This window comes from Gymnogyps californianus, chromosome 5 (genome assembly GCF_018139145.2).
Source record: "Gymnogyps californianus isolate 813 chromosome 5, ASM1813914v2, whole genome shotgun sequence".
NCBI lineage: Eukaryota > Metazoa > Chordata > Aves > Accipitriformes > Cathartidae > Gymnogyps > Gymnogyps californianus.
In genome coordinates this window covers 15,176,710-15,201,221 of record NC_059475.1, presented here as the reverse complement: position 1 = coordinate 15,201,221, position 24,512 = coordinate 15,176,710, and the positions used below count along the sequence as shown (strand labels likewise).

At 35.6% G+C, this 24,512-nt stretch overlaps 1 protein-coding gene across 6 annotated transcripts in view; it reads left to right on the top strand.

Moving 5' to 3' along the window:
• SOX6 (SRY-box transcription factor 6) overlaps window positions 1-24,512 on the top strand; it is a 378,275-nt gene that overhangs the window by 181,452 nt on the left and 172,311 nt on the right. For all 6 annotated transcript variants that reach the window (XM_050897879.1, XM_050897880.1, XM_050897883.1 and 3 more), the window contains one exon: window positions 20,051-20,140. In XM_050897879.1, coding sequence (XP_050753836.1) covers window positions 20,051-20,140 — 90 coding nt within the window. The remainder of the gene's footprint in view (window positions 1-20,050; window positions 20,141-24,512) is intronic.

Genomic DNA, 24,512 nt, shown 5'->3' with positions numbered 1-24,512 from the left:
GAGAGTGGTAGCTGTTCTTTCACAGGACGGTCAGTTGGCGGGCAAGTAGGGAAAGAAAAATTACATGAAACCCAGGTCTGCTGAACCCTCGCTCTTATAACCACTCTGAAATCAGAAAGGTGTTCATTTTGAAGTGAGTAGCCACGTGGAGCTTGGTGAACTTTACAGACTTTGCTGCTGATTATTAAATGCTTACCTGCACTTACTGAGGACAGGACTCATGGGCTCAAGAGATCCCTGCTTGACTGGGGCTCCTAATGTATGGGTTGGCTACTTACTCCTTAGTAGCTTTTGTTGTGACTCAAACTTCCAAGATAGGAGGTACGGCATAGGCTTTGTGAGTTGTGGTAGAAGGACCTGTGAAAGGGCTGTCTGAGGTATGATGAGAAAGGGTTAAGGTCCCCAAAAGAAGTAGCTGACTCCCACCAGGGAGGCTCTGAATTCTAAAAACATATTCGCAGCTGGTGGCTCCTGTATTGCTTTGTCTGAAAGGTATTATATAACAGCCTTTTTTTCTGATGGAAGCGATATTTAGCGCGTAGTGTCTTGACTCTGTAGTTGTGTATACTGTGAACATACTTTCCAGTGACCCAAATGATCACTTGTGGTTACTGACTTTGGATGCCTAACTTGAAACATACTGGGACTGATTTTTGAGACGTGTTCAGCACTTATAACTCCAACTTCCAAAACTACTGGGCCCACCAGCTCTGAAAATGAGATGTAATTTGATTCAAGCACCGTACCTAAAACTTCTGGCCATTTTTTAAATACTGCAATTGTGTGTGTATCTGTATCTAGCTATAAGCATGCAGATGTATAAATAAGTTTCATAAGTATTCAATGTACATAAAATACATGGGTTCTATGTATTATTCCAATTCATCTGGGCAGTAAAACCCAGCTGTCATTAAACAACACTTTTCCTCTTTCAAATGACAGTTATGAAATGGCAGACTAGTCATTCTTTCAAAGACCCAGACCTCGGTTATTGAGATGCTCAGAAGCATCTGTTGATTTTGCTGTGCCTCTATTATGCCAGGCTGAAGGTGCTGTTGATAAAGCCTTCTGAACAACCTTCTGTTTTAACAGGGATCAAATTCTCTTTATTAGCATGAAAAAAGAGAAATACTTATCATTTGAACTGGATAAAGCTTCTTCAATTCTTACTAAATGTTTCTGAAATCACAGTGGTCAATAAACTCTTCCTTTCTTTTCTGATATTTGGAGGTGCTATCTTGTCTGCTAACAGCAAATCTGATAAATAAAAATCTATATGTATTTCAGTGAAAATTACACTTTATTTTGCTCATATTTATGCAGGCAGGACTTTTTTTTTTCCTTTTATTTGATTTTGTCTTTAATCTAGCTTAAGAATGGAATAGTTGAGAGCTCTTTTACCATTTTTTCATAGGGATAATGCTGAGAGTTTCATTAACAGAAAAGCTTACATCTCAGCGGAATACAGACACCCAAACTATTGTTTAGCTATCTAACTCCCAATTACACAAATGGCAATTAGGCACTTGAATTTAGATATCTGAATAACTTCAGGGATTTGAGCTAATAGATCTTTATGTCTGACACATTTCTTATGTGGAAAGGAGAATTAGGGAGGGGAGTATGAAAGCAGTAGTACAATGTCTGATGAATTGATTCCTAGGTGATTTGCCTGGCTGACTCTACACAGCATTTGTAGGCATCTCAATGAAATGTTTAGGAAATTAGCCTCTATCCTACTTATCAAATTTTGAAATTTCAGACATCCACCTGACACATTTGATTTTTCCAAAAGATGAGTTAAAAGGAGAGCAAACTCTTTTGTGAAGGCCAGATTCTCATTTGGTGTGACTCAGAATACATTTTAAACATAGTTTCTTTTTGCACCTTATTTCACTGTATGGGTCAAAACAATGTGGTTTTTGTATGACATTTGTGGGCAAATCTGACCTCTGCTGAATAAACCCTATTGAAGTTTGTCTGAATAACTGTTTGAAGCAGTGACCGGGTCCAGATTTTACTTGGGTTTTTTTTCATCTGTAGATTGCACAGAAGCTAAGAAGGGACTTGGTGAGCAAGATCTCTTGGCCACTTTGGGTTAATAATAATAACAACTAAAATGAAATTCTGAGCCCTACTTGGAATAATTAATTATTACATTTTCCAGGCATGAGTATTTGGGGCAGCTCTTTTCTGTCACTGTAATCATTTAATACTCATTATGAAATTATGGTCAGGATGAGCTTAATAACTTTGCATTGTTATGTTTTCCATTCAGTTATCTCTATTACATTATGTTAGTTTTCGAGTCCATTTTTTTTAAATTGTGGTTTGCCATATTTTCCTGTTTATGAACTATTCAGAGATAATTGAAATTGCCTGTTTCTCACATGTATCCTATTCATGCCATCTGCTACCTGAAATTTAGTTTGGATACTTGCCATGCAGTTGTAAAGTGTTTTCAGTTTTATTTATTTCTTGTTGACCGTATGTTGTACTTATATTTGTGTGTATTTAGTATCATATATATATATATGTAAAAAGAGAAATCATTTATCTTGATTTACCCAGCTTACAGCAGATATTATTACCTCATGAAGTCTCAAGCCCAAAATTAATTTCATTCAAATTTAGTGAAATTTGGTCTTCATTCATGCCAAACATTAAGAGTTACTGAATATGGCGCAGTTCTGAAAAAAAGAACATTGTCAAGTAAACTTTGAAAAAACGTAAAATTAAGATAGTGTAATTGAAAAAAGATACTGTTGTGCTTAAGGCTGTTTGTATTACCATTTTGCAAAATAATTAAATTCTTCAGTAGATGTATGAGATAAAAAGATCATCTTTCTATCTGAGAAACTGAGTCACGAAAGGATTGAGGGATTGATTTTTCCCCACCGGTGTTTTGAAAACCAGCATGTTTTGCAGGAGTGTGATGATAAACTCTGATATTCCTACATTCCAGCTTCATTCTAATGGGGTGGACCAGCTAGACTAGTCTGTGTGACCGTCCAGGAGTAAGCAGAGCAGTTTCTGCAGCTTCTTCATGCTTGCATGGTAGTTTTACAGTGATCAGAGACTTTTTTTTTGAGATAGTCTGAGAATTGTTAGATTTTCCTTAAAACTGGTTTGAACAACACTGTGTGAATATAGGTGTGCACCACAGCTAAGAGTTGATTTGTTACGATATTTATCTTCCTTTGTGCAGTGAGATGGTATAATTTACTCCTGGCTGTATCACTCAGGAGTAATGCTTTCTCTATTCGCTCTTGGAAATAAATGTTGTAGCAGGTCAGCCATCATATATCTTTCAAATTGTTTCAGAAATGTATGTTTGTATATGTCTGTATATATAATATGCATTCTTCCTGTATCAAGGGCTGATAAAAATGCCCAATAGCAGTGTGGAGTGCACAAAGCCTTTAACAGCCCAATCATTATGGTTGGGCGTGCATGCTGACTGTCTGCTCCTGCTCCTATAAAATTCCTGAGAGCAAGTTATTGGAAGGGGGGTCAGAGAGGAGTCATGGCTTCACCTCTGTATCTAAGCATGTACAAAGATCTGTCTGGTTAGAGGGAAGCATTAGGCTCCATCCACAGCCTCACCTGCTGAAGCAAAGCTGCTCTGAAGGTCTTGCTGGGTTCATGTGGCTGCGTTGCTGCCTTGAAGGGCAATGGCATGTGTTTCACTCAATGTTTCTGAACATTGAACTGTCATACTCTCCCAGAGAGAGAATGCAAAAGAGTTAGTGGAAGTAGAGAGGTAAAGCTTATTACTCTACTTCATTCTCCAAAGTATTCGTGGCTCTTGTATGTATATACTCTGCAAACAAGCTTCTGAAGCCCTGTAGAAAGCAGTATTTAATTCCTTGAAAGCTGTTTAATTCTCCATGAAAGTCCTTAACATCATTTCTGAGAAGAGAATCTTACCTGCTCTGGACTCGTTGGCCCAAGCCCTCAGGCTCATTAAATCCAGGCTGGCCCCGAGGTGCTACGTGTGGAGCCTGTCTGAGCAGAATGCATCTTTCAAGAGGTACGGGAGAAAAGAGGAAAAGGAGAAAAGAGCGTGTTAACATAAAGACTAGATGATTCTAGGCAAACGAGAAAGGAAACAGAAGAAGCCAAAAAAGAGAATAGAAACATTAAGGAAGAAGGAGAAATTTTTCCTAATCGAATCTAGAGTGCAAGAAGGGAGTGTTTGCAGAAAGGGTACAACGGTTTATCCCCGCAGCTTGTTTCACCATTGGAGACCACTTTGTTGTATGCACAGAACCCAGCTTTCCTCTTTTGTGCATGAAGAACCCAGTTCCCTAAAACCTATGCGTTATGTGTGGGAATTAGAATTATTTCATATTTGCCCTCAGGCATTTAGCCTGTGGTCACCTGACAAATGTGGCATTTTTAGGGTAAGTGCTATTATTTTTCCAGGCTCAGGGTTTACAGTTGTCATTTGATTTGGAAAATGTGGACTGGATGAATGGGCTTGTTCCTTTTGTAGGGGATTACAATAATACACGGAAGCTTGTGAGTGCTTCTGACAGATGTGTTGGCGGCCTGCCACTGCATGAAGGGTGCGGCTCTGACTGACAACTTGCAATTATATGATGATGAATGGTTCTGATGTGTGTTCAAGAGAAAACCACTTTCTAGAAAGTGAAAGTTGTGCATACGGTTCCTATAAAGTAAGTCTTAAGAAAGGCCTTAACTTCTATTTTTTGTTGGGATAACCAATTTGGATCCCCTTTTCTGTCAAACTTTTTCTGGTTTTGATAAATAAGGGCCAAACCGAAGTTTGTATGGGGAAAATTAGCTTTGGCCCATTTTGGCTTAAGAAATGCTTTATCTGCATTTTCAGTCAAACTGACATCATCACTGTAGAGATATACAAATGCATACACACAGAGAAATACTTAAATATATACACATGACTGTGCAGTAGCCAACAAGTTCATCAAAGAAAATCCATCGAGCAAAAAACCACTTTTCTGTCAGGGGTATAATTCACCCATCAGTAGGCCTGCGTAGCTCATGTTAGTGTTAATGGGAGTTTCAGCCACACACCAAAGACAGAATGTACCCACAGATGACTTATAAATGATCTCTTTCTTTGCTAGATTTATTCCAGATTTTTACAATACGGTACTGTTGGAGTCACAGCCTCCGAGCAACAAGACATAGAGAAGGTCCAGTATAGGAGGGCACCTGGCACCTTGGCCCTGGCAAGTTGTTACAGAATATGGTTGATGTTGGCTGACTCAGTATTGTTTTCCAATGTATGTAATGCATCTATTAGCTGATATGAATTGTCCAATTTTAGGGAGCTGTTATGGATAACTTTGCCTGTTAGAGCTGTGATATTGTGAATTGAAACCACAACACCCGCAAAATAAGAGAAATTGGGCTTTAAGATTAGGATGTGCCATCTAAGCAAGGAACAGGAGCTTGTAAAAGCAGTGTTTAAAAAACCCCTAAATTTTTTTTATTTGAACAAAGGTAAGAACATGTGTATCTGACCATGTAGATAACATATCTTTTTGGATGAAAAATTAGTGGTTTATAAGTGGGTTTTGTCTGGTTTTCTGTTTGGCCAAACTCTACTGACCCTTTCTGTGGACTGCTGGTCCTTGTTGTCTCTGGTAAAAAGGGATGGAAGCTTCTTCAAAGGAAAAAAGTATTTTTGCTTAAAAGTGCAGTCTTGAGTATAGGTGGAACATGCTCATGGTATTCAAATTTTCAATCTAGTCTTTGCAAAATTTACCATTGTTAGACAGGAATTTTTAAGCAGCCTGATCCAATGTGGTGATTTCTGCATGACTTTGCAGTAAAAAATTATCATGGTTTTCCTATACATTTGTTGGCAATGTTTGTTCTTATTCTCTGATCAGCTATTTAATACAGTATAAGGTTCCACTTTTAGGGCCTGGATCTCTGTCATATTATCCATCTTTTGAAATTATTTCACTAGTGCAAAAAGAGCAAAAAAAATGCAATCAAAATGAATGGGCAGGTTTTATACTTATTTTGTAAATAACTGTAAAAAGTAATGGATTGTGGCGATTTAAATTCTTTAACCTGTGTTCTGGGACTAATTGCCTGTAGTCTTAGGTGCTGAGAAGGTCCAGTTAATAGTTTTCAGAAGAAGGGAGGTGTTATTGTCTTTGTATCAAAGTTCACATTTACACCACTATTTCTAAGATAATGAACTCATTAGGGAGTTACATTTTGCTGAAGAAGGAAATAATTTATCTCCTGTCAGCTAAAAAGCTTTTGGGCAATTCCTGAAAATATCTGGATGTGGGATAGTTCACTGAAAGGAACTGTTGTTCCTAAATGCAAGATCTTGTCACAATTTTTCTTACTTGCCTGAAATAGGAAACTTTCTGAAGTTGAGAAACTCGAGCAATCTCATTGTAGAATTGAAAAAATTCCATGTGCCTTGAGCGTTCATGGAGTATACCAGCAGCTCTGGGACCTGCGGTGGCTGGTTTGCTTTGGGAAAAGCTGTGCCTATGCATACTGCCTTCCTCCCTTTGTGCAGGCAAATGTACGATGTTCATTGACTACTGGCTTAGGCTGAGCACTAGCAGTTTTTCCAGTTGAGATAGTAAGTTATATGACATGTATAGCTTTGAAAGGAAAATGGAATAAAAATAAAGTAATTTATTCCATGGAGCTTAGGCCACTGAGTTCTGAAGGGTCTCTGAGTTTCATTAGAAGTCATTAAGATGATTCCTTATAATTTTTTCCAGGGGCCTCTGTCAGGAAGTACGTTAGGTGCTGTACACATAACAGTAGTAAAAGCAAACAACAGTCCTTGTCCCAGAGAGCTCTCAGTCAAATCTTATGATGAGAGAGAACAGGTGAAAATATGATTGGTGGGGAAAAGTGGGCACCACTGACAATGATGTTAGCGTATTTGATATAAGGAGCAGCAGTCACAGTGTACCACCTGCCCAGCCATACATAAGGTGGTGTAAATTATACCTTGCCCATAAATAAGTGTTTAAAAAAAGCTTAAGGAACCAGAGACGCGTAACTTGCGATGTTTTAGACTCTGCCTTCCTAGAGCTCATGATTATATTAATAGTGTGAGTGCAAATGCGGGAGTAGGGTTTAGGCAGGTTTGCAGCCTAGGGATTAGAGAAGTGATTAGTTGACAAAAAAGATTGTATGGTTGTCTAAATACGATGAGTTTTGTGGGTAACATCAAGATAAAAACCCCAGTAAGATAACTGTTATGTGGAGTAAAGACAATGAAAACACAACCAAAGGGTGAAAGATTAATCTCAACTTTAATGTATGTAAACACAAATTAGATGGACCAAACCGTGAGTACATAGAGAACCTGGCAGCAGCCCAAACTTCTGCCTTTGACTTGATAGTAACAAGCTTTTGCATTGCATGTTCAAACCATTGTGGCCACACTACTTTTTCTGTATGAAGTCCATATCTTCACTTGTTACTCAGGCACTGCATTTGGTAATATATTTAAATGAATAAGGCAATATCATAATTTTCCAATATACTATGTCATTTAGCATTCGAACAAAGATATTTCCTACCAGTCCTGTTCTCTGGAATGGGTACTTCTAAGATCAAAAATCAGAACTTATAATTGAGCAATCTTTTGTGTAGGGGTTGTTCTGATAACATGAACTTTTCTGTTGGCCCTAAATATGAGAAAAATCCTTCTAAACAACTGAGTCTTTGTTAGATTCTTTTGCATTTGTGTAAAGAGTATATCATAAAACAGCATTAATCTACAATTTCGAAGTAGCTGTGTCGAATTTCATGCATGCTTAAATTTTCTGGGGAGTTATGCAGCTAAAATTCAGCTCATTAATTTAAACTGTTATAACTATAGAGTCTGGATTAAATAAACAAAAGCAAGAAGACTAAATGTTTAAGACAGAAATCATGTAAATTATCTTTGTTACCTGCAATATAACTTTTAGTGAAGGTTGTGGCATAATTCTCTAGAGCTCCATTGCCTATTTCTTGCTTGTAGTGAGGAGGATTCTGGAAAAGAAAGGATGTTTATTAGCAGAATAGGAAATAAAGAATAACTCAAAACAGGTAGCATGAGCTTACTGTGGTTTCCCTTCTCTGTAGCTATGAAGATTTAATTGTACTGAATATGTATTTACCTCTTTGGGTAGCAGATTTTGGGACGAGAACTCCCCAAGTATTATTAAATCTCCTCTCAGATGTTTCCAAATGACCCCCATTTTTTTGGCACTGAAATTTATTGTATTACTATGCTACGTATTTTGGGAAGATGTATATGGTGATGAATTTGTGCATCAGCTTTGGGACCAAAAATTATTTTCTGCTGAGAAACACATGATGAGTTAATGGGTCAAGCAGCGCATCACACAGTGACATCACTTGCTCTAAGCAGACAGGGGAACCTATAGAGGTCTCTCAGCCTGTACATGGGGGATGTCAAGATTTGCTCTGTCAGGAGAGCAAAAGGGGGCTGTGTCTGTTTTGCTGCGCTAGGACAGGGTGCAACATACACTCTTTTATTATCATTAGTGCTTTTAATTGGTGAAGTCCAGTGTGGAGAAACCAAAGTCCTTTTCCTGTTCACCCTGTCTTTAATTCGCCATGATCAGTACCCTTTAAATCGCCATTGTTTCCAAATCTGGTTACTAAATCTAATTTATAAAAGTCTGAGCTGTATATAAGCACAGGTTTAAAACTGTTTTAATTTTACAGAATGTCCGCATAACTGGTGAAAGCTTTCTTCAGTTATCCAACAGAACTTAAAATGTTTTAAAATGAAAACAATTTTTGTTTCCATGTAGATAAGTATAATTTTTCTTACATGATTAAACAATATTTTTGCTCAAAAAGAATTCTGATTCATCCAGTTCACTAACAGGATGATCCTCCGTGAATGTGACACTATCCAGTAGCTTGTTATATCCTTACTGGTCAATCTGAAGCCTTTGTGTCTATTAATTACTTATTATTCAAGCTGTGCTCTGAAGGCATGGATATTACACAATTGGCTGGGGTTTTTCAGCATACTCTGTAAATGTGCTGCAAACAAATTATCTTCTCAAAGTCTTTGTAAAGAGGAAAAAAGGGCAGTCAGTGTTCCAGCTTCACAGGTGTGGACTAAGAGTGTGTCTTTAAAAACACCACTGATTTATTGGTTGTTCAGCTTGAGGTGTTTAGGTCCTGATTCTTTTCCAGAGGACCTAACTTTGTGCAGCAGTTTGTATACAGCTATATATATTATAGCCTCAATTTTTACATTGACTTTACATTGACACAGCTGTAGCTGTGAATGTTCAGCAATTCCTCAAATACAACCCCAAGTTTTTTAAACTGAGCTCCCAGAAAATGAAACTGCGACCCATCATTTCTCCTTTTGCAGTGCCATCCCTCATTTATTTAATCTCTTTGAACTTTTGTAATGAAAAGTGGCCCATATGATTATGGGCAACAGCCTTATTTGCTCTGCAGTCCCCAGTTTATGCTTTTGTCTGGGGTTGTCCCATGTGCTGAATGTAGCAAGAATCCTGTAAAAAAAAAAGTGTACTTTTTTTTTAATTGCATGGGGTTTTTTATTTAAAGAGTGTATCATAATGTTTATTCACACAGGGGCTGAATTAGGATTTCCTGGACAACTTTAATTCTAGCATTTCCATATCTTTCCAGTACTTGACTTTACAAAATCAATAATGTTCTTTTACAAGAGAAAAATTGATGGCTAATTTTCAGCTCTATGTATATAGGGAAATGAAAATTTTAAGATACTATTCTTGAAGATATTAGTGCATTCTTTTCTTAAATCTTTTCACAGGTTTGTAACAAATCAGCTATTATTCCTGAAATATATATCCATGGCAAATAGATTGGTGCTTGTGAGATTTGTAAACCTTTTAAAGCTCTGTTTGCTGGAATTAGCTCAGGAAAGTCTTGCTTGTTCTATATTTATATTTATACAGAATATGATAGTTTGTTTAAGTCAAGATTTTATTAGTATAAAGGAAGCTACAGATCTGATTTTGTCAGTGTATTTTAGTGTCTTGGAAAAGACTGCATCATGTGCCATAGAGACCGTCAGAAATGGTAAATAGAGAGGAGATTCTAGCTATTGTTTTCATTCCTTTGCATCCTTGTTTGAAGTCATTTCAAATCAAGAGCACATTATTTTGCTTTCTTTGTATTATACTTTTAGATACAAAAATGCTTAAGGATTTATCATGAAAAATTCTTTTTGTTACACAATTGTTTTAATTTCAGAATATTTTATGTAAGAGCTGAGTTAAGATTTTTATACACAATATTAAGAAGCCTTCAAATCATTAAACAGATGTTTATTACTGCATTATTAGGGTAATGAGTAGAACATGACTTGGGGGAACAAAATAGAGGTCTTTTGAATCATCCATGTTTTGTTCATAAATCATCTGATGTCACAAATTTTCTGAGGAACACTAATCAGTTTAATAGAAACTGATTTTTCTTGCTTTTCCGGAAGTCCCTTCACTCCCTGCCCCCCCACAAACTAACCTGGTGTGAAGGAGGTTACACACACTTGTATTTTTGTATTACCTTTTGTTTAAGATGTTTTTACTTGCCAAAACTTTTACTGATATTTTCATATCCATTTTATGGAATTTCTGCTTTGTTAGATGATACAGTACTTACTTGGCATTGCACTTGATAGGAGAAGACGCAGTGACATAAATACCTATTTGTGCTACCAAATAATTTATTGAGTTGAGATGGGATCCTCTGCTTGCTTCAGCTTGGTATGAGAATCTGGGAGAGCTGTGCAATGTTAAGAGAAAATAAAATCTGCCCCCATGTCTTTAATAAGATGAGTCCAGTGAGTGGGTTTAGTATGTAGCTGCACACAGGCTGACATGCAATCTGCAACTTCTTGAGCTACTAGGGAAATTCATTTGTAAAAGAAAGACGCTACATGTCCAGAGGCCATATGAAACATGATTTGTTCCAGAACAGTTTAACAAAGAAAGATTTAAAGATTAAATTCTCTATAGTTTGTTTGAGTAATAATGAGAAGAATGTCACTTCAACTCACAAGTGTTTGAAAAGAGTGGATACCAAAGATGAAAGTGAATTGTTTAGGGTTATAAAAGGAATATAACAAGGAATGATGGTATGAGATTAAGAGAAAGAATGATTAGGCCAAATATTGGGAGAAATTTCAAATCTATTTAAGACTAAATAGACTTTGATGGAGCTATGCTGACGAGTTCTAGCTAAGATATTGGCTCAGTCTGTTCTTCTTTTCCACTCTGAGGAAAAAAAATTGATCTTCTAGAGCTGGTCAATACAGAAAGATGTGAAGATGTGGAAGCAAAGAAAAATAACGGAGATTTTGAGATCTGCTTCCATTAACACAACTTTCTTCTTTTGCAAAATAACAAATATTGCAAATCCTATTGATTTTGTTACTTTGCTGATACATAGTAAGAGACAGGCAAATAAGTGTATCATTCTTCTTTATTATATCAGTTTATGTAATCTTTTGGCCAGGGATTGCAAGCAAAGCATGCTCCTCTTTTCCTGACTATCCCCGATTGCTGTTGTGTAAAGCCCAAGACTCTCTCTTGCCATTATTATATTTTCACTGGGGAAGTAAATAGAGGTGCACATACTTAGGGAATAGATGATTACATGTAATATACAGTATACTATCATTGTAATGCAAATAAGGCAATGATGTGTACTTCAATGAATACAGCCAATCTAACAGTAAAATATAGCTTATAATGGAAGGGAAACTTTAAGTGGAGGGATGAAATGTACATGTAATTTTGACAGCCTTAAAAGATATTTCTCTTCTACTAATATGCCAAAACACTGCATCCAAGCGATTACATTGACATTTGAGAAAGCTCCTTTTGACATACATAGTGTATTGTCTAGTGTAGTGTTCATGAAATTAACATTTTCCTGAAGTAATCATATACAATTAAGTGACCAAATAGTTCTCAGGCAATACAACTGTATTTCACAGGAACTAAATATATTTCTTCACACTGATCCTGCATGTTTTAGTTAAGCAGTCATTAGCATGTTTATAATGGTTCTAATTTAGCACAACATTTTCTGAATTTTATCTTTGAGTCATTTACAAATTGTTCATATTGAGTAAACAAAGGAAACAGATTGCATTTTATACTTAGTAATTTATCTGAAAGAAGAGGGGAGGGTTAATTGTCTGAAAGTTTTGCTCTGTTTGGGGAAGTGATTCTAGTCTTGCATTGCTTGGCACACAATGCCTTTTTCCCTCTGTTCTGGGGGGGGGGGGGGGGGGAAGAATGGAGGAGTGAGTAAAATGAAAAATTAGAAGCAGGACAAGATTTGCCACTCCCAAAGGGGAGTGTGGAGCAGAATTGGAGCTGGCACGAGATTATCTAAAACAGTTGGTGCATTCCGTAATGATCAAGTGCTTGAGAAGTCCAGCTCTCTCTCACAGAGCATCTGTGTTGATGTTTATATCAGTGCCCTGCTGTATGGGAAAAGCATGCTTTCTCTTGTTGCTTTTCTAAAAATAGTGTGGCATATAGCATTGTATGAGTTATTTTAAGAGAACACAAACATTTGCAAGGTTAAAGGTTCTGCTTTTTAATAAATAAATAAAAATAAAGGTCAGAACTGTATCTTGGGTTATTCTTTCCATGAAATTCAAACTCCTTTTTATCTACAGTTTTGCACTGAGCAGAACGCACTCTGCTCAGTGCAAATGCTCTTTGCACTAGAGAATTCCTGTTGAAACAAGCCATTTTAGGCAGAATTGGCATAAGCTTCAGACTCTCTACAGTTTTTCCCACTAGCCGCATCATAGAAAGCAGGTCTGGAAATCACCTCCAGTTAAATTCCAGTGTTTCTGTTTAGAACGTCTGTCGTTTCATGCAAGATCTAGACCATTCAAGTAGTGCAAATGAATTCAGAGGAAAACCAGAACATTTTAATGCCTAATTATTTTTAGTGAGCTTGGAGAGTTTTAATTAAAAGTTAAGAGAGCTCTCCAAGCTCTTACAGTTCTAATTTTATCATATTGTGGAAATCTTGTCACTATGAAAAAATGTACAGCAGTTGACAGATTTAGTTGGTTCCCTGTCCTAAACAAAACTGTAATGTTAGGTAGTCAGATCTCAGTCGCATTTCCATTATTGCTCTTGCAAGAAAATATCTACTGTGAGCTGACTGCCTTTTGCATCTAATTGTATTTAGGAAGGCTTCTTTGCCCTTTTTTTGTTTTTCTTTTTGCTTTTTTCCTTTTTTGGCTTTACAATACTGCCTACAGGTTGCACTGAGAATCAGAACCAAGTTCTAATTCATGATCAGAAATGTGCTAGGTGTTCAACAAAACCCTTGTGAGATATGCAGTCTGTGCCAGAAATGTCACAGCCTCAATAGCCAAGGCAGACAAAGAGGTGAATAGAAACGAGTCAATATGAGAGGAGGGAGTAAGCGACTGGCCAGGATTACTTGGCTACTTAACGGCAGGAGCAAGATATAGAATTTAGGAGTGATTTTTTTTGGTAATTTGCAGTAAAAGTAGCAAAAGGAATTAGCAGGTTTTCCTCTTCGAAATGTCATGTTGCTCATTTTTGTGTTATGATTGTATTTTTGTTTTTCAAGAACTTCGCTTTTGAAAACTTATTAAATCAAGAAAATCTTGAAAAGTTGGCCAAAGAAATCAGTTCACTGGCTAACAACGTGTCTGAAATGCCTTATATTTTAATTTTCTGTTAGACCACAACGATTAATTACTGTACAAGAACAGTATGGAAATTGAGAAGGATGAGGTGAGATTCCCCTGACCTGCCTCTCCACTGACAGCAAGATTGAAGCCAAGCTGCTCATGAGCAAGAGACAGTGGCAGTACATTGCAACTATGGATGTTAAGCCTTCAGGCTGATTTTTGATTAGTTTTGTATTGTTGCTGTCTCCTTTTATTTAAAGTTTATTGAAACAGGAAAGGATAATTTGTGTTTGAAAGAAGAAAAAAAGTAACTATGGCAACAAAGAATCTGTTTTAGTAACATTACACAAACTTTACATCCTTGGATTAAAGAAGAATAGATAGTACCATCCGGCAGTTAAGTTTCTGATAGTCATGGTTAAATTATATTTTTATTTCTCAAATCATGAATGTAAATGTAAAGTCCTTAATTTAATTTTGAATTGTTAGAAGATTATAAAATCATGTTCTTTCAAAGTGAATTAGATTAACCTTTTGCCTTTCCCTTTGATACCGAAATGGTAGAGTTTGCATATAATTTTAAAATACATAATATGAAGCATGAAAATTAGGAAATATTTTTATGATATAGATCTACGCTAGGTGGTTCTTTACCTCAAGGAAATCTGATGGGCAGCGAACTCACAAAAGGCATGTAAGCAAGTTGTTCTCATACACTCAGAGATGGATCAGTTAATCAAAGGTCCCAACACAGGTATATTAAAACTCATCACCGGATTTAAAAAAACGTACTTAATTTTCTGAATAATTCACATTTTTTATGAATGGATCTAATAATAACACCAATGAACCTTGTGTTTTAGTTTAATTTTAAGTAATAAACACTGACTAGGGTAAGTCTAAATTATGCTTGACTTTTATTCAGGAATATTTGTAGAGTACTGATTTTATTTAGATTTTTCAACTCTGAACAGGATTTAGTATTCTATGAAGAATAATGAAAAAACCCTTCCTTTTTCAGATGCATGATGGGTTGTGTTGTTATTACTAATTTTAGATGTCAGATCCTTAGCTTCACCCACTTGAAAAAAGCACATTTGCACTTGAGGCACGGAGTGAGATGTGCAAAAGTACAACAGGGAGCAGGGCAACCAAATGATAGCCACTGCAATGTTTATTTGCAGCTTTTTTGGTTTGGGGGGAAGAAAGCAGCTTTCCTCCTGTAGTATGAATCCAGTGCAGTAGGCCTCAAGCACACAAATGTCTGTCCCAAGGAGTTCATAATCTCATTTAACATTCTTTCAAAGAAAAAAACCCCACACAACACTTTTTCTCTAACAAATATTTCGTAGATGCTGACACGGTAGTTCCACTTGTGCTGTTTTTCTCATGATATAAACTTGAATGAGGTGTTTGAACTAATTTGACAAAGGCTGATCCAAAGGACACCTTTTCTCCTGTGGAGCTGAAGGCAAATAAATGTAACAAAAGTAGCTTAAAGAATATAGAACATGAGAGATGGAGGAACTTGTGTATTGTTATGTAGTCCCAAAGCTTGCAAAAATAGGGTCTTTTTATGTTTAGCAATATCTACTAAATTGTAATGGGGTATAACTATAGACTATATTCTGAAATAGACACAAAGATGCCACTAATTCTGTAGTATTGTTCTTCTAAAATGCAGAAAAGAAGTTCATCCTCCTCCTCCTGAGGTTCTGATCATGTTTTAGAACAGTTTCTCTTGTAGTATGCCTGATTTCTCTTCTAATTCCTCTACCTTGTCTTTCCCAGTGCCTCCTTCCTTGAGATGTAACAGTTCAGATGCATGTAGAAATGTCACCTATACCTTTGATTGAATTATATTTCTGTATTGTTTATGAGCTTGCTATGCATTTGCAATCATTATTAATAAATCAATGTGCTTTTGTCTTCTGTCACAAAGTAATGTATGTATTCAAAAAGAATTGTATGCAAAAAAAGTCATGTTTTAGAACTCATATCATTAATAATTATCAGTTTGCAGTATTGTTACAACATGTTTTGAGGGAAGCTTATTATAAAAGAAATAACAAGGCACCGCACAGTAGCAAGAATGAGACAGTTCAGTTGATCACTGGTGTAGGTGTTATAAATATGCCAGTCTGTACTACAGTGTTTTATTAAGTCTCAAAAAGTCAAAGCTGATTTGAAATAATAATGTCTGACAGTCAGTGCTTTGAAGTTTTGCTGCTGCACTCTCACATTTAGGCTTTCTTTTATGTATGACTTTACCATAAAAAACAAAAACACGCACACGGCATGAACACTTTCTTTTTTTGTATCTGTATTTCAAAGAAAGTAATAAGAGGCTACTTCAGTGAATTAAAAGGAAAAAAAGAAAAAGGAACAACCCCCCAAAATCAATGAGGATAGGTGCAGGCCACTGTAAGGTCATACAGTATTCATGTAAGCTATAGCTGGGGTTGGTAACCTGTTGAAGACTGTAAAAGTGAAATTAAAAAAAAAAAGAAAAAAAGGGAAGAATAAGGAAGAGACAAGAGGCAAAAGCTATCCTTGATAGGAACAAGATGACTTTCATTCAGTCGGAAGAACTTGAGAGCTTGGCTGTGATAGCTAACACACTCGTTCTTCATCACCAGTTGTGCAACAAAGAGCTGGATTCCATCCATTCCATGACTGATTGATTACCCAACGGACAAATGTTAATTCTTTTCATCGATGCTTTGTCATTGTGGAGAGATCCTTTTCATCTAACACCTAGGCTTTTTTTCCTCCACTTTTTTTTTTCCTGCTTATTTATCTTTAACATCCTCTTCTCATTCACCTTTGCAAAACTGTCATGTCTAACAAGATTCTCACAGTACTTTAAAGTCCTTTAGTCTATAATTAAAATTGCTAACAAAGTATGTAATAAACCATGATATTAAATAATACTCAATGATTTCATTTAGTCCTCTCAGTCTAATTATACTTAACCTGTTTGCTGTCCTTGAAAGAATTTTTATCCTAATTCACAAGAGAATAATATAAAGGATGAGAAGCTGTGTGTTGTTAATATAATAAATTGCTCCAGTGCAACTTCACGAGTTTGATCTTACATGTGTCAGTAGAAAATATGCTACTTTGCGGCATAAACCCAACTGTGGTTTATAAAGTCAGTGAGAAGAGCTAAAAATGTATAAATGCTAATTTCTTTCTTTGCTTCTTTTATAATTGTTTTTAACAAGAATACCCCTGAATTTTGAAAATGTTGGGATCCACAAGGTTTTAGAATGGTGCTGAAGCAGAGCCTCAGTGCAGGGAGAGTGATGCAGTGCAGATGTGAATTCGGGCTTCTTCAATGTTCAGTGCTGGATTCTGAGTCGATGTTTTGTTTCTATAATGAATCAAATCAGAAAATGAATCAATATGGATGAAGACATTTTACTGATGTCAGAAGATATCTTTGTAGATTTTATATGTATGTAAAAATTAATTTTCAGTACAGAAAGAAGAAAAAATCCCTTTCTGATTCACAAACCTTTTCAAAATGTGTGTTTGTGAACACAGAATACAGAACTTGAAGGGAGACATGCCTTTCAAGTATAAGCCTTTATATTTAGTTTCATGCCTAATGTGGAGGACCTCCAGAGAGCTTTAACACATATCATTATTTTAAATTCTAAAAATTATGCAGATTAAACCTGCTAATTGAAAATTTACAGGAATTTCAAAAGAGCTATTTCTACAATGTTATACAAATTTTATTAAAAGGGTCATTGTGTGTTTTTGTAATCTTCCCAATAACAAAATACAGTAGCTATAAATTGTGTGGTCAGATCTATAACATAGGGTTTGAATGAGATAGGGATGTTTAAAGAAATGTTTCTTAAGGAATTTTTTAGTCATTTATAGAGATAAAAATTGTAACTAGCAATGTGATTATATCAAAAAGAAGGCACACAGATAGACCTGTTTTCCATTCCAGTTCTTTCTCAGTCCGTCGTTAGAAATATTGTTTTTGCTCTTATGTAATATAAGAACACTACAGATAAACATGGGTGTTCTTAAGACCAGTAAGAGAAGAAATAAAGCAAGTGATTTTGAGGAAATTATTTTACCAACTCCTGTGATATGTTGTTTCTTTTTTTTTAAACTTTAAATGTTTTTCCTTCTTTGTATGAATTGAAAAAAAATCTTAGTTAAAAAGCAGTAGAATACATAACTTATAGCAAACTTCTATAAACTCTAAATAAAACTTTAAAGCTCTTTTTTTTTCAGGAATGAGGGGTCTGAAATTTTGGCAGGGGAGAAACAGAGAAACATCTTTTTAAACTAGTGATGATATCACAGAAAAGGACAAATTATAATGTTCTATTGATAATTGATGGTTATTTCTTGATTCTTCTATTATCAGGCCAGAACTCATAAACGTAATAAGTGCCTGTTATTATTAAAAGTAAATTGTTATTATATAACGGGTATTTTAACACTGCCTATTGCAACTTACAGCTCCTTAATTTTGTCTCTTTCATAGAAAGATATAATTAGTAAATAAATTAGCTTTTCTGCTGAAATATTACTTCAAAAACATTTACGAGCTGTGTTGTCTTTCCACAGAGGCTTGCATGGTGAAAATGTGTTGCAATTAAAACCTGATCTTTGATCTTTTGGTAGTTACAGTTTGGTTTGCTTTCAACTGGTTTTCGTTTGTTTGTTTGTTTCTTTGTTTCTTTGTTTGTTTCAAAGGAGTTATGCTAAAGTGAATTTTTAGGCTGAAACTACTTGCACCCTAAAATATCGTTGGCCATATGACCTTTTTCTTCCTTAAACTTCTCCCTAAATCTTTAACTCCTCCTTTTGTGACCTCTTTGAATGCTTCTCCTCCCTCTGAGTACTTTTAGAATCCTCTGAGGTGGAACAAACTGTTACCCATTGCATTGATGCGATCTGTGTTGCCATTCTTAATTTGGGCTTTTTGCTTTTGTTTTCACTTGTGTGAGTGCTGCTGATGGGACTGCTGACATGAGAATTTGAGCTACTATTTGGCCTTAATCCGCCAGTAATTTAGCAGAAGATATGTTAGCCTGAATTTTGCCTTCTTGTACACCCCAGTGTTAATAATTAGTAAGTGACTGGAGTGGGATCAGTGCAAATGTTGTCAAAATTTGGAACATTATTAGTTATTTAGAAAGCATTGTGTAAATTGATCTCCTCCTAACACAAACGGCAGCTTGCTATGAGAGTTTCTAACAAGGTAAGGTGTATGGCTATTCTCAGTGTATGCACTAAGAAACGACATGCTCAGCACCACCCAGAGTGATATATGGTCTTATAATGAAGGCTCTTTGCAAAGATTCATTTTAGGAATAGAGCTGCACTTAAATAATGTTTTTGATATCTGTTTTTGATTCTGATATATATTTGATAATTGTTTATAAATCTGAATTGTGGTTCTTAAAGTCATAAAACTCTGGATCAGAACATCAGCCATAAGAATTCCCATCTTAAAAATCACCTTTTGTAAGTTATCATCTGGAAGGTTATGAATAATTTAGACTTCAGAGTCAATTAGTTTAATTTAGGAACTGAAAAACCTTTAGATTTTATTGAAGTCTGTTATGCTCAATATCAAATTTTCTAGTGGAATTTGGGTCTGATCATAGGAAACTTACGAAGGCCAATCTTCTACTTTCTCCTAAGTGTAATGACTTCAGTGACAGTTTTGCCTACAGAAGACCTCCCAGACTGGGGCAAAGATTTGAAATGTATTCTGAACTTTGAATTATGAAAGCCCATCTTCTAATCATTGCATGTTGTTTATAGTGTACTGAGAAAATTTCTGATACTGTGAACATCCAATATGTAGAGTGCTTTTATGAATTCCATGGAGACATTATATGAATATCTTTTGCATTGACATGGGTATAAAAATGGGTTTCAGATGTCACTGTGTGCCAAATTTCCAAAAAAAGCTTCTAAATCTTCATGTATAATTTTGAGTGTACAATCATTCTCAAATGAAAAAGACAGAATTTGTATATACATTGGCAATCTATGCATGTAAATTGGCAGTTAGCATGCATAAATCCTGAATGAAGTTTTTCTTTCAATTAGACCCTTGTTAAATCCATAGTAACTCCATTAACCTCAGTGGAATTACTTTGGATTTAAAATGCAGTTAAATAAGAACTCTGTTTGGCTCCAAGTTCATTTCCCTTTGAAACTATGGTCCAACTAGAACAGGGAGAAAGGTTTTAAAATGAAGATGGCATCTGTTTTCCTGATGCGTGAGAATGTATTTCATAATTCTTCTTTTTTCTTTTTTTTCTTTTTTCTTTTTGTTCTTTTTTTCTTTTTTTAAAATAGATTCATCCTGCATGGAAAAGCTACTTTCTAAAGACTGGAAGGAGAAGATGGAAAAATTAAACACAAGTGATATCCTTGGAGAAATTAAAGGTATCTCACTAGATCAAATTTTAAATATTTGTATATATTTTAAAAAGGGGATTGAAGATTTTTTAAAGTTCAGAAAAAATAATAGAAATAACAATCATAACTAGAGGGTGCTTTCCTCTTTCCAGTCAACTCACCCTGTTTTTTAATGTTTATCTTTGAGATGATGGATGCATCTGCCAAATAAATAAATTAGAGTATGTCACAATCAGTTATAGGCAGTATCAAGGATGTTTTCACAAACACAAGGTTAGTTACATTATTTCATTGACACTAGCTATATATCTCTATGACCAGAAGAAGAAGCATCTTGAAAACATGGAGTTACTAGTACTTGGTGCTGTTTCTTCCCATTTGCATAAACTATATGTGGAAACTGCTTTCAGATTATAAAAGGGGGTAATTGTGTGATTACCGTTCTAAATCTTTGATGCGAAATTGGGAAAAAAAAAAAAAAGAATATTTGTTTATATTCATGCTATTCCTGCGGAGAAAGAGCAGCTCTGGATGAAATTCGGCACCTACTGAAATCAGTGCAAGTTTTATTGCGTGTATAGACAGTACTTTCCAGTATTTCCAAGATTTGTTGAACCAGCAATCTAGTAAAAGTGGAATTCTCTTGACAATTAAGTGCTATGTAGAAAACCTGAAGTGTTTTTCCCCACCCATCAATTCTTCCATAGATTTTCTTAGTGAGAAGAAATTCAGTGTTATTGATTAAGCAACAAATTAAAAAGGTTGGTTTTTGTGCTGTGAGAAGGGGTCATAAGGCATATTTGAGGAGTACACAAGGTACGTAAGATTTATTTCTCTTCATTGGTATAATTTCATTAAATTGCAACTACAAATATGTGGAAACAAAGAATCATGTGCATCATATTAATAAATCTTTACTAGTGTAAAAAAAAAAAAGATACTCTGATGAAAATTGATGCTTAGACTTTTACATTTCCACCAGGGAAACTTAAGATAATTCGATTTTTTTATTATAAAAACAGATGAAAGATTGGCCCTTTTTAATAAGTAGGTTATAATTGGTTCCTTCAGCTGATTCAGGACCAAAATCTGTTGGATGCTTCTGTTGGATTTTTTTGGTGGAATTATGACAATGTGTATCTATTAGGCAGGTAAGAAATCCTATAGTAATGTCAGTGGCAGAAATATAGTATGCAGTTTTACAGGAACATGTTAAAATTGACGGTAATAAAATCCAACAAAATTATGTCCTGAAATCACATTCTATTTAAAGCTGTATTGTCTCTTAATAGTGTGGAAAACATTGAATGCTAGTTTGTCCATTAATTGCACAATATAGCTGTTTAGTCTTGAAATAGAAACTACTTGAATGCTATTAGTGAATGAAAATTAAAAGAGGTGGGATCTCTAACAATGTAGAATAATGTTCTTTATTCTTTTATATGGCACACAAAGCTTTTTCATGAGCTTTCATTTATGAAAAAAAAAAAGTTTTTCTGGATTTATGTTATTCCTCCTGTTTTCTTAGTATATATATTCACTGCAGAGTGAATGAGTAGAGTTCTTGCTCCTGACCCTTTTCTCATCTACCTACAAAGCGTTCTCACTCAGATTTGGAAGAATTTTCCACTCATTCAACTACCTTTTCTGAGGGTATAGCCTATTAGCTGTATAAAAAGGATCACCTGATTAGGCTCACCAGATTTATGTGTTGACAGACATTCAGTTAGTTTCCACAACTTACTTCCTGTGTCTCATCCCTAGAAACCTATCCTTAAGTGGTCTTAATGTCTGTAGTATTCCTCTCTGCTACTAGTTGACTTTCAGCAAGACGCACTACTGAATCTTTCCTACTGCAACTGCATTTAACATTTTTCATGAACAGGCAAAAATACAAAAAAGCATACACAAACATGGAAGATAAATGATGGTTGCTGTTATGTTGCGCTTTACACTTACAGTATTCAAACCTCTTGACAAAGACATTAGTGTTATTTTATAGAAGAAGAAAACAAGGTGCAGAGTTACATAGCAGGAGTAGTGGCAGGTCTGAAGTAGGACTCCTTTCCTTTGGGCTCCCAAGCCAGTGGCCTAGCCACTGTCTCCAGGCTGGTTAGCTCCTAGCTGATAAAATCGCTGTCAACCTAATAGCCTGGTATTAAGTCATATTAGCATTTGTGTGCCTTAAATCATCTCAGAAAGAAAAAAAAAACCCAACAATCTAGCCCATGGCAGCATGAAAACCAGTTTACAAGAAGGAAAGTAGGGGAACCAGAGAGAATTTTTAATCTGCCAGAGAAGCATACATTAAAAAAAAATCTTTTCAGTGTTCAAGGTGATAGTTTCCAAATCATGAAGTTCATTATCATAGTGCTGAATGAATTTCCAGTTAGGTAACTGGCAGGGCATGCTGAAGTCTGAAAGAACTACTTTTGAAAATGTGTCATCTTTGGGAGGTCAAATATCTTTTTCCTTCATTTCCATTAGATTCTAAATCAATTTATTTAACTGGCTGATATTTTTGGCTTTTGTGCAGACTTTCTGCTCATACTACTGAGAGCCTAACTTAAAGACATGAAGCGAAGCAGCAAAAATAAATAAATGAGGTCATTAGGGAAAAAAATCTTGATTGTTAGAAAGTGAGGTGTGGTCCTGTGAGGAACTGCTCTTTGCACTGACTGTTACTGGGAGTTGTTTATTTTAGAGAGAAGGCGTTGTTCTTGCTAAGGATAATCTGAGCACATACTCTTCCTCTGTGTCTGCACAACTACAACCCTCCCCCCGTCAGTGAAAGACTAGCATCTTGGTTGTGGGAAGGCAGTTCACTAAGAATCAGTGCCAGAAAAAAGGATGAAAGCAGAAAAAAAATGTACCACTGACACAAACTGTTTCTATTCATGTTTGGAAAGCACATAGACAAGAAGAAAAGATAATTGGCTGAGAGAAACAAATAAAAATGGTATTTTCTTGCTTTACCTTCTATATTTAGAACACAATGGTGTTAATCAAGATGTAATTATAAACTATATCTATTAATTCAAATAATAGAAGCCAATACAAAAGTAACAAACAATGAATCATTTATTTTTTCTCTAAGTGGGATTGTTCCTGCTCACAGTTACTCTTGCATAGTGTGCTTCATTTGTAAAACTGCTTTTTCTGAGTTTTTTAGGATTTCAGTTATTGATGATGGTCCCGATTCTTCCTTGAATTCCAGCCAAACAAGCCATTGACTTCAGGGAGGTTGCATGAAACTCAGACGAGCATTTGGCAGAATGCTTTGTAGCCAAATTCCAGTGGTTAAATAAGTCTGCTTGTTCATTTGATATGTTATAAATGAAACACATAGGTCAAATTTTCAAAGGTCTATGAAGCAGTTGAGCTGAGTTAAATGACCTGCTCACCTGGAAAAAAACCCCACAGCTGCCTATGCAAATCATTTGATTGTATGCTATTTGCCAGTGTGTGCATGCAAATACATTTATTTAAGGTATACAAGCAATTTGTTAGGCTTATGCCTGGCTTTTACAGTGTGGGTTTTTTGTATAAAAATTAGGATCAGAAAATACTTTTCATTCTAATTTTTGTTATCATGTACTTGAATAAACAAAGTGATGCAGGACTCTGCTAAATTTCCCGATATTTGGGTGCAGAGTTCTGTCCTCACCCTCCCTCGCTGCATGTATTTCTGTTGCTTAGTTATCTAGTTTTTCTTCAGCAGCCACAGCTAGGCAGAGTAGCATCATTTATCACTGTACTGAGTCTGTTTTAAGTTTTCTGTTTCTGTTCCAAATATAAATCTCTGGAATAGCATAGTCTTGCATGCATCAGGCAGTTGTCCTACTGAAATAGCCCGCAATGGTCTTTCTCAGCATGCAAGGTCTTTGAAGATCAAATAAGAAAGGTCAGCCTTTAAGTAACTTAAGCAATGATGTTATCGTGAAAGGGTCAGAATTGGTCTAGCAGTCTTATAGAAGAGTGACTCCTGGGTCACTGGCTACTGTGTTGCAGGTTAGTTCTCTGGCTTCCATTGGTGGTGTTTACAACTGGAACTATCTGTATTTATAGGCATTGTGACTTGAATGTCACATGCTGTCTTTGTACAGTGTACTCTATTTTAGGAAGGATAGTGATTGATGTCCATAGCTTTATCCAGTACAGAAGGCTGTTTGCATTATGTTTCCCATGCTTATTCCTTCCCCTTTTATATTTGCTACTTTATTAAAAAGAGCCTAAACCTCCTATTTCATGTGACATGTATACATTTAATGGCCTCAAAATATTTGGATAGGTGGGAGGCAGCATTCCTGTTTTCTAGGAAATGTTGAATTTAGTAAAACGAAGCAACTTCACCCACTTGATAGTCTCCTTGTAAGATACACTATAAACAATATTGAAA